An 11,329-nucleotide genomic window follows, 5' to 3' on the forward strand; every position below is an offset into this window, starting at 1 on the left:
AGGACCCAGTACTGATGTAACAAGCAGGGGTTCCCAAGTCTTAAAGGACAAGTCCTGGCTGTGCTAATGTTCAGTGATGGGGCCTTGGGAAAGTTGTTTAGTTTCTGATGGTGTTTCCTCATCTATGAAGGGAACAGTGTGAATATCTGTCCCATAGGTTTGTTAAGGTTAAAGGAGGAAAAATATAAGCATTTAGCATACTGTCGTCTGTGCCTCTCATCTACCTTGCTTTATAGATAATTATCCACTGCAGCTCCAGGAACATAACAGGCACAAGATGTGTACTGAATTAATGAAGTCGTGTATAAAAACTCTTCCTTCTACAAAGGCTTTTCTAAGCGTTTTAGCTATAACTTGCGTTGCAGTCACCACTTTAAGTTGCAATTTTCCGAATTATTTTTTATTTTAATGACTGAAAATCCTTATTGAAATGGAGAAACTCTCACTTCTTGCTTAATTATAATTATCGATGTCAGCATCACATGGTGCCCAGGCATTTTGTAATTTATAATTCCAGTTCTGTCATTAGTGCTGAGTAAATTATACTGGAGATGAATGTTAATTGGAACGCTTGCCTTTGGAAGAGAAATGAACTTTAGGCAAGGTGACATGTTGAAATTCAAGCCTAGGAGAGGAAAGGGGGTTTAGGTAGGAGTTCATTAAAAACCAGACCCAATGCTAGTGATTTACATGGGATACTTCTGAGCTACTGTTTTCCTCATTTTATAGATGAGGAAAGGCAGGTACCTGCCCCAGTGTCCCAGTACAATTAAGTAGAAGGTTTGAAGATCAGATCCACGTTTGTCAGACTTCACAGCTGCTTCCCTGTAAGATCTTGAAATCCTGGAAGTTAAGGACAGTCATGCTCTTTGGGGAAATTTGAAGTTGACTTAATATAACCCTTCTCCTCCAACTTGTGTATAGATATTTTCAAAATGAATATAGGTGCTTAGAGCCGCCAGTTCCGCCTGGGGCAGCCTGCCCCAGTCATCAGTAGTGGAAATGCTGGCATTGGCTCGGCTCCAGTAGGGCCATCGCACTACGTACGGAGCAAGTGGAGGCTATTCTGACTCTGGAAGGAACCCAGGAGAGACCAGGGAAATGATTACAAACCCAACAAAGTGACGGCACCCTATGAAAGATAATTAAAAACTGGCCCTCAACTACAAAAGACAGAATTTGAGAGGAAGGAAGCAGAAATGAGTAGGTAACCATGGGATTTTTTTCTTCATTGAAAAAATTTGCTTATTTATTCATTTTGCAATTACCCTAGGTTATAAGTAAAGATGCTCATTTTACAATGTTTCCATATTAACTTTTCCCTCATTATTCTTGCATTCCATAGCAATATGATATTACTTTATCTGACCTACATCAGCCAATGCTTATTAGTCTGTTGAAATGCAAGAGAAATAACGCTGAGGCTCGGATGGTCCACCTGATCCCTGAGCTCTGCTTTCTAACAGGTAATGTTTATGTTTTATACTCTAGCAGGTTCTTGATGACATGCTCTGACACTTGGCAGTGGGCTGAACCTCCTTCAGTTAGCTGCGTGCCAGAGCATTGATTCAACCCATGGAAGATGGGCCCTTAAGTAATTTACTTGATAGTAGAAAAAGTGGGAGGATAGAGTGCTGTTTGGAAATTGTGTGTTTACCTCGTGTATTCCATTTGTTATTTCGATGTAAAATAGGCCCCAGATATTTCCCTAAAACCAAGCTCTTGCTCTTCCCCAGTTTGTGAACTTCACTAGTTTAGGAAGTGATATGTTTGATATGACTTTTCTTCCGGTATACTGTTTGTGAGACAATGATCCTTATTTTCTTTTTGCATGTGCTTCTAGAAGGTAATCTTCACTATATATTGAATAACTGTCTCGAGTACTTTTAATCATGTTTATCTTATTAACAGGGTGGAACTAAGAAGGGAGGACTTTCTACTGTTATGTTTTTGTATTGCTTGAATTAGTATGGTGTGCGTATGTTTGTCTTGCAATTAGAAACACTCACAAGGATGTATTCCTTGAAGGGAGGGATGCTCATCATTAGTGGTGTTTGATATTCTAGATCTGCACAGCCTCGTATGGTAGTCGGTAGCCACATGTGTTTTCTGAGCACTTGAAATGTGACTAGTGCAATTGAGGAAATGGAGAGGTACTGTGACTGTAAAATTCAGACTAGATTTCTAAGACAGTATGAAAAAAGGGAAAATAACTCAAGTTTATTGATTACGTGTTGAAATTATAATATTTTGGATATATTGAGTTAAATGATACTGTTTAAAATAATTTCACCTGTTTCTTTTATTATAATTTCATTTTTTATTTTTGGTTTAGAGAGCAGGGAAGGGAGGGGGAAAGAGAGGGAGAGAAACATCGATGTGAGAGAGAAACATCAGTTGGCTGCCTCTCATACGTGCCCTGCCTGGGGACCAAACCTGCAGCCCTGGCATGTGCCCTGACCCAGAATCGAACTGGCACCCTTTCGGTTTGCTGATGACGCCCGACCAACTGAGCCACCCTGGCCAGGGCTCATCGGTTTCTTTCTTTTTCTTCCAAACATGGCCACTAGAAAAGTAAAGTGTCATACATACATGGTTTGCGTTTTTATTGGAGAGTGCTATCTGATTCAGCGTCAGTGAAAAACTTATACTGAACCTGAGAAGGGCTGGGGTTACATTGTATATTGTTCTTTTTTTCACTTCGTTTTTGTTTACACCTAATAGGATTGACGAGCCAGGCAACCTCTGACTTCCAACTGATGAAGGCTGTGGCTGAAGAAACACGTCTCAGTCCAACAGGAAGGCAGCAGCGCCTGGCCAGGCTTGCTGACGACATCCAGAGGTACCAGGTGTCTCACTGGGACCAGAGTGTACCCTGCCTAAGGCCTAGTTTTTAGAATTGGATGATTTATAAAATGTCGCATTCCCTGATGAAAATATCTCATTCCTATTGATTCAGAGCAAGGCACTTTTGAATTGCGTGGTCCAGAGCCAGGGGGTCACCCAGGATACCTCAGGACTACGGGTTGAGGGGAGGTGGGTGAAGGCTGCTCCAGCAGAACTACCACCCCGCTTCCGCTAGGTGGCTCTGTTTTCATCCATTTAATATGTTAAGGTTCTGGATAAAAGTTTGAAAGAAAAGGACTATAACTGAAAAAACAAAATGCTCTAAAACCACTCCAGGCCCCCAGTAGTCTGGGTAAAGAGTATTCAGATTTTCAGTAGAGCGGTCTCAGCACACTGATCATTAGGAAGACCCCACTATGTATTGTTTAAACTTAGGAATACCTTTGCGCCCTGCGATTCAGCCCACCTGATTCTCAGATGGCGTTCCTGCCCTCTTTTATGACAATTAGCTGTATTCCGTGATGGGAAATTTTGAGCCTCTTCCTGGTTTCTCTTCTGACCTCCTAAAACTTCACTCTCCAGCACTGTAGCCTCATGTTAACTCTTGTGCACTTAAAATGTGGTTAATGCCACATCTTGGAATGGTTGCATTTTGGATACATTGGGTTAGATAATATATATCTAAAAAATAATTTTACTTGTTAATTTTGCTTTTTTAATGCAGTTACTAGAAAATTTAAAATTAAGTGTGTGGCTTGCTTTATATTTCTACTGGGCAGTGTTGTTGTAGAATAATCTTTTTTTCTTTAAAGATGAAAAAATTTGAAGGAGGAATTAGAAATTTGCATACATAAACAAAATAAAGAGATATGTGTGCATGTGTGTAACCTGTAAAATTTGTTTAATAAATGAATGAATCATAATTGAATGAATGATGTATATTCTTTCATATATTTTCAAATGCATATAATCATGTTGTTTTTAGGAAAATTACATAGCATTGTACATCATGTTTTTTAAAAATAACTTTTATTGATTTTAGAGAGGGAGACAGGGAGGAAGAGGGTAAAGTGGGGGGGTGCACGGGGTGGGGTGGAGGAGAGAGAGAGGTATTGAGATTCGTTGTTCCGCTTATTTATGCACTCATTTACTGCTTTTTTTATGTGCCCTGACCTGGGATCAAACCTGCAACCCTGGTGTATCAGGGATGACGCTCTAACCAACTGAGTTACTGGCCAGGGCCTCTGCATCATGTTTTGTAACTTGCTTTCTTTTTACCGTTTCTATAGGATAAAGGTGCATCTGTATTATAATGCTCGTGGTTTCATACTTTTCTGTTTTATGGTTACTCTATATGTCATTTTTCCTGGACATCCCCCAGACTATTCCTACTTGAGAATAACGTATTCCTACTTATTCCTGGTTCTTTTCCTTTATGGATTAATCTTCCTGACATATCTCCCTGCCACCTCCCAGTAATCCCGTTTATTTCAGCCCAGCGTCCTGACCAGTGACCACCCCATCCATCTCATCTTGGACAGATAGTACCTGAGGCCAAATAATGAAATAATCAATTTAAAGTATTCATTATGACTAGACTAGACATAACATGAATAGATGGAAATAATGAGTCATTATGGAGAGTCAGTGGCAGAGAGGTTTGAGCTTCCCTAAAGGGAGAGGGGAAGCTTTTATAGGTAAATAAAAGCGTGAATCACATCAGTCTTTTTTGTAAGTGTCTGGCTTACTATGTACCAGCTATTGTACAATGCATGCCAGGGCCCAAAATCAGTATGATTGCTCTCCTCGGGGAGCTTACAGCTGATAGAGATGACCATATATATCATAATCCAAAGAGGTAATACATAAACTATGGTTAAAGCTTATTAAGTTATAAACCAAAGTATGATGCAAATATGAAGTGGTTATTATTACTGATACTAGTATTCTCTTAGGTTTCCCACTGTCCTGTCTATCCTACGAATCTTCTGAAGCATAAGGTTCTATGTTCACTTCCTATATCATCCTCTGTCTACTCTCAGTCCAGAAATTCAGTTATTCCCAGAAGACATCTCCACATCCAGAGACTCCACAATATCTCTTTATTAAGTTTATTATCAGGAATAATATGTTACATTTATTGAGCCCATAGCATCTGCCAGGCACTGTCATAGCCCTTGCCATGTATTGCCGTATTTAATCTTCATATCAGCCTTATGAAGTAGTTAGTTTTATTGTGCATACATTTTGCCAGTAAGAAAACCACAGATCAAAAAGTTTTAAGACTTTGACCAAGGTCGCATATTAATAAATGTCAGCACTAGGAGTTACACCCTCATCTGTCCGGCTCAAAGTTTTAAGACGGTGACCAAGGTCGCATATTAATAAATGTCAGCACTAGGAGTTACACCCTGGTCTGTCCGGCTCAAAGGCCCATTTCGCTAACCAGAGTGCCACCCGCAAGCCTTTTCCATCCCTGCATGTCCCAGATGGGCACCACCATCCCATAATTCTTTTGAGTAGGAGAAAAAAATTGAATAAGTAGAAATAGGAGTCAGGAATCCTAAAAAAAAAAAAAAAAAAAAGTCAGTCTCTGAATAATTCAGTAAGTTATAATTGTTTCTAATGATTAAATTCTTTAGAAAGGGTGCAGTTCAATAACTTAAAACTCAACTCTATCAACAGAAACAAGGATGCTCGTTTTGAGCTGGAGACCTGGGGGCTGCATTTTGGATGCCAGATGACACTGACTGGTCGGGTTGTGCCTTCAGAAAAAATATTAATGCAAGACCACATAGTAAGTGTTGTGATTTTATTTTTATTTAACAGTAATTGCTTGACTGTGCGTAAGTTCGGTCATAAGCCAGAGTGACTAAATGGGCTTGTAATATTCATTTGGTTTTTCTGTGAGCATGTTCATGTGCTCCCTTTGTCCTAAACCTTGAGGTCCTCTCTCTTTTCCTTTGTAATTTCAGTGTCTTTGCATGGGCTTAGTGGCACCCCGACCACATGATTTAGGTCAGTCAGGGTGATGTGGTATCATATTTAAAGACAAATTAAAAAATGGTGTTTCAAGCCATTGTAATTGAAACATGCCCACCTGTTATTGAGTATTGTAGTACTTGTATGTCATGCACACACAAAAAATTAATAGTACCTGGGAAAATTCTGCTAGTTGGTGAAGCTTAATTTTAATAAATTATGTTTATTGATACCATAGTTGTTTATCCCAAAGTAAAATGCTGCTCATTTGGCATAAACATGAAGAAATGTGCACGGATCTCGTCTCCAGCCTTTGCATTTAGGGAGAGCAATGTTCTGAAACTTGAAGAGACCAATCATTGCTTCCCTAGGGCTTCAGTTGAAGAAATGAATCTGCTTTATGCAAAATTGTGCATTACCTTTCTACTTTTCCCATTTTTTTCCACTTTAAAATCAGTTATACTTTATTTCATTTTAAAGGCTCTCTTCTTGCCCTATTTGTTATAATAAACTGACATATATAAACTAATGTAACTGAACAACAAATGGTTTGTGTTGGCAGATGGGGGATTTTTTTTCCATCATTTCTTTTTGATAATCTATTCTGAATTACCAAAACCTTATTAGAGAAGCTGAAAAAAACTACTTTAAGAAACCAAACCAAACCAAACAGTTTTGTAAAGTACTAAAATGTAGGCCTCCATTAGGATGTTGGTCAGGAACTAGTAAAGAAAACTCAATTTTAATTCCACATATAAAGCGGGATTTAAATATTTAAAATGACCTGTCTCATCATCTCCGTGAGTCCTATTTGTCAGCTATTTTTTTTCTTTTGCATTTTTTGGCATGGAAACAAGTCGCCATAGAAGGAACATAAAATGGAAGAACCTGCTTCCTAGAAGGGGCGGTAGATGGCTAGAGGTGTCTGGGTCATCAGCTTCTTGACCCGTTCTGCTTTTCTGAGATCAGGTTCTAGGAAATGAGTAAACTAAAGGTTCACGGACCTCAGAGTGGGCTATGGGCATTTGTCCTGGGTCTTATGCCAGCCCGTAACAGGGAGGAGTGTAGGTGAGAGGGTGTCTCTCCTCATACTGGCTGTAAAGGAAAGGAATAATAAGTCTTGGCTCCAGACAGAACCGTCTGTGGAGGGGCTAACCCTTCCCCTCCATTCTCAGGCTAAGGTCTCTTCCTGGAGCGGAGTCCGCACCCAGCCCCCTAATGGAAAGGCTTCATGAGGATGACAGGTGGTTGGAAGTCAGAGTGCTTGGTGGAAAGTGCTCTGGTTGCAATGTCAAGAGACCAGCTTTCGAAACCTGTCACTGCCACCAGCTGGCTCCATTACCTCTCTCAGCCACAGCTTTGGGGTCTGTAAAACAAGGGGATTACGAAGCTTCTTAAACATTCATGTGCAGATGAATCACCTTATTAATATGCAGGTTCTGATTCAGTGGGTCTGGGATGGGACCCTGGACTCTGAATTTCTGACAAGCTCTCAGGAGAGAGCCGTGCTGCTCTCAGATAACACTTTGAGTAGCAAGGGATTAGATTATAGTATGTTTCTTTTAAATTCTAGCAGTGACTCTTCCCAGCTCCATACCAAGGACGTTTCTATTCACTTCCAGTCCATGGATATAAGCCGAAGGCTAGTGACCAGTGTGACCAGTCTAAAGTCTCCCTTCTTCAGTGCAAGGAGCTTGTTCTTCCTGGTCACCTGGGGAACCTTCCAAGAGTGGGCAAGGAGCTTGCATCCCATCCTCACCTTTGCTCCTGGTGTGGTTGTTCCTTGCATAAATATATTCTTAACTGCCCTGTAGGGTTTGTTAGTTTTAGTATGAGGACCTGGAGTATCAGTAATCCGCATTTTCTATCTGAGCTATCTAGATCTAGCCTGGATTAAAGACACCAACCTGGACAGTGCACTTGCCTGAGCCATTCACAGTAAAGGCCAGAGATTCCTAGAGCTGAAAGGGAACCTAGAGGTCTTTGAAGCAGACCCTTTTTTTTTTTTCTTTTGCACCTAGTGGAGGCCTGTGAAGTGAAGTGACTCATCTAAGGCTCTGCAGCCATGGAGTGGCCCTCCTGGGAGGATGCTCAGATGCCTGCACTCCTGGGAAGCGCATACGTTCTGCTCAAATGTGCAGTGCCTGTATCGGTGCTTTGAGTAGCAAGGAGTTCTATGTAGTTCTCTTATGACAAATGTGGACCCTCTTTGCACTGTCTTTATTTAATTCTTCCTGGATAAATGTGTTCAGCCCTGTCATGATCATCATTTTTCTCAGTGTCAACCAGTGTCTGCTGCTGATTGGTCCAAGGACATTCGAACTTGCAAGATTCTAAGTGCAATTTCTCTGAATAAATGGTTGATCGTATGCAGCAACAGAGCTGAAAATGTGACTGAGACCTTTCTGAGCTGCTTAAGAAGAGTTGGAAGTTCTATGGGATTTAATGTGGACTACCCCAAAATGTGAGAATACACTGAAAATCATCCCAACCTTTAAATTTATTAATTTGGTTTGTTTAGAAACTAGGAAATAAGGGCTGATGTAGCTATAAAAGCTTTCCTATCTCAGTAAAGTTTCCGAATACACAGTGCCAAGAAAATAGTTATAAGTAAATACACTTTCGCAATGATAAAATTTTTATACAGTTAAAATATATTTTATGTTAGTCTTTGTAAAACTCTTTTTCTCCAGTTTTTTAGGCAATAGTCTCATTACCTTGAAGTTTTTTCAGTACTAGTTCAGGTATAAATCCATATATTACCTTCTCAACTTTTTTCTTTAACTCTTTCATATTAGTTTTTTATAAAACTTAACAGCAAATAGGACATTAAAAAAATAAAGTTGCACTTCCTGACTCACTTAATAAATTTTAGGCATTAATATGAAATGTAAAAACAGATCTGAAATAAGCTTTTCTGATTCTGTTACTATAGAATAAAATTAGTCCTTTAGCCATGGCTGGCATGGCTCAGTGGACTGAGCACTAACCTGCAAACCAAAGGGTTGCTAGTTCAATTCCCAGGCAGAGCACATGCCTGGCTTGCAGGCCAGGACCCCAGTAGGGGGGCGTGTGAGAAGCAACCACACATTGATGTTTCGCTCCTTCTCTGTCTCCCTCCCTTCCCCTCTCTCTAAAAATAAATTAAATCTTTAAAATTAAAATAAATAAAATTAGTTATTTCGATAGTTTTCTGATAAAACCAAGGCTATTCATTTAGTTTTTGAACACTTATTGAGTATCTGCTATATGTTAGATACTATGCCTGTTTGGAGTGATGAGAAAGATAAGTAAGTTACTTTCAGTTTAGTAAGGGATCCATATACACACACAAGCACACTCCAAACTGAATATGGTTTGCTTTAGAAAAGTGATAAAGTTGGTCATGTCTCATTTTATTGCGCTTGATATGCTTAGTAAGGAGCAATAGACACCTCTTTTTCTTTGTTATGGTAGAGATGCAGATGTCCTCACTGGCAGGGTGGGAAATTATTCTTTAAACACATGGTTGCTAATTAGTTATATCATCAGGGCATGCATTGTTGAAAACCACAGATATCCCCCAGTCTCATTTTATACTGTAGTTTAAAATTCTCCTTTTATCAAATTTTTTAACAGATTACCTGGTTTGAGTTTCACCTGCTCTAATTTCTTTTAAACCATGAGCTAATTAATAAAGCAGGAAAGGATTAATGTAAGAAACCAGAGCCAGCAGACCCTTGGCTGGCAACTTTTGCATACCAATTCCATGAGCAGTCTCGCGTTTGTGTTCTCTTGCTAGCCTGTTTCATTTGAAAGTCCGTATTTTTATCCCATCCTTTTTCCCCTCATGAAGTATCCATTTACCCGTTAGGTTTATATGCGTCTGAAGCGTTTGCCAGGTGACTTTAGAAGGAATGGACAGTAAGATGGTGGTTAAGTCTGATTCAAGAGATTGAACTGGAAAAATCAGAAGTATTGAGTTGTTTTAAGACCTGTTAAGCCATTCATTCCCACAGCTCAGTTGTAATCAGCAAGTAGGAGACAGTCGTCCTGCCCCCTAGTGGGCAAGTTCTAAAAGGTCACTGGGCATTGGGACAGTCCAATCATACACAGGGAGAGAGGCTGATCCTACATAAAGTGATCTATAAGTTCCTCTGTGTGGGAATCATTTCTGTAGCCTGTCCCATAACTTACTGTAAGCACAGAACTGATCATTGATAAGTACTTGCTGACTGATTGACGAAGGCTAAATATTCCAGGCTCCAAACAAACTGTCATGGAGGAAAAGAAAACCTTTTAGTCCAAATCATACAGATTCAAGATTAGCTAAATATCGTGTTCTCATTAATGTGATGATTTTTGAAACACTCACTTTAAAGTTCTTATGGAGGTTCAGTATTTGAGAAATCTTAATCCCAATTTAATTTGAATCCTGTTTCAGACACGATATTCAAAAGTTTATTTTCAACCTCATTTTGAGCAGCAGAGTTATTAATTGTAGGGATTCCATACAATTCTGAAAATTTTATTTTCCACCAAACTATTGATAAGCTAATATAAATGATTATTAAATATTTCTGGCATATCTTGTAGTGGAAGAAACAAACAATTTTAGACTCAAAAGGTTGTAACTTTTCTCTAATAATTTTTTTCTCCAATTGCTAGTCTGTATTTTGTATTTGTATTATTTTAACTCCATATGATTATGTGCTACTAAGAGAGGAATTTTTATGTCTTCAATATTAATCTTTTTATGTAGCATAAGAGTACAAGAAAATCCGGCTGCATTTCTTAGCGCTATACGGAGATATGTTGATCCTGATGTTCAGTTGGTAAGTATAGGATCATTTTTGTGTTTTGATGTATAATTTTTATTTTTTGTTATATCTAACAGTCTTGAAAAAATGTGAACATAATCTCCCATATGTTTACAAATTCCTGTGCATTTCCCCAAGCACCCAAGAAAGTATTAATCTTAGTATTTTATCAATATTTTATTTCTCTTTCATATTTATAATGTTAACTTAAAAATTCTTGTTGTTACCCTCTATCAGCCTCTGGGATGTCTACATAATTTTCCACTTATGGGGGAGTCATCTTTCACTTAATATTTAAGATAAATTAACTCCCATCTTTTCCCATAAATGTTGGAGCCTCTGTATTCCATGTCACCTAGGTTTTTCCACATCACCTATGACCCCGTGTTGCTGCTTCCTCTGAATTCTTGCCCTCCTGGGTGTGTTGCATCTTTTGTGAGTGCCATTTCCTCCTGCGTTGTGTCACGCTGTGGGATTTCCACAATGGACTCATTTTCCAAAGTAGTTGTGTGTGTGGTGTGGGGCTGACTTTGCAGAGGGGTTGGCACCAAGGGATAATGACCTCACATTTTAACATTACAGACAAGTTAAAATGGACATCCCTGTTCTTAAAAATATCTCAACCATTCCTATTTCTTGGAAGGATGTGCCCTTCCCCGAGGTCTCAGCCTTGCACTGTATCACAGCGCTTTCCCTGCCCC

The 11,329-nt window shown here is 39.2% G+C and overlaps 1 protein-coding gene across 1 annotated transcript in view; it reads left to right on the forward strand.

Annotated features, from left to right (window-relative positions):
- The window catches only part of PIWIL4 (piwi like RNA-mediated gene silencing 4), a 43,108-nt gene that overhangs the window by 21,722 nt on the left and 10,057 nt on the right, over positions 1-11,329 (forward strand). Inside the window, exons 9-13 of the mRNA XM_054592628.1 lie at positions 1,346-1,466; positions 2,725-2,842; positions 5,533-5,644; positions 8,109-8,293; positions 10,571-10,643. Coding sequence (XP_054448603.1) covers positions 1,346-1,466; positions 2,725-2,842; positions 5,533-5,644; positions 8,109-8,293; positions 10,571-10,643 — 609 coding nt within the window. The remainder of the gene's footprint in view (positions 1-1,345; positions 1,467-2,724; positions 2,843-5,532; positions 5,645-8,108; positions 8,294-10,570; positions 10,644-11,329) is intronic.

This window comes from Pteronotus mesoamericanus, unplaced genomic scaffold, assembly GCF_021234165.1.
Source record: "Pteronotus mesoamericanus isolate MK-2021 breed Mesoamerican mustached bat unplaced genomic scaffold, CSHL_Meso_final scaffold_36, whole genome shotgun sequence".
NCBI lineage: Eukaryota > Metazoa > Chordata > Mammalia > Chiroptera > Mormoopidae > Pteronotus > Pteronotus mesoamericanus.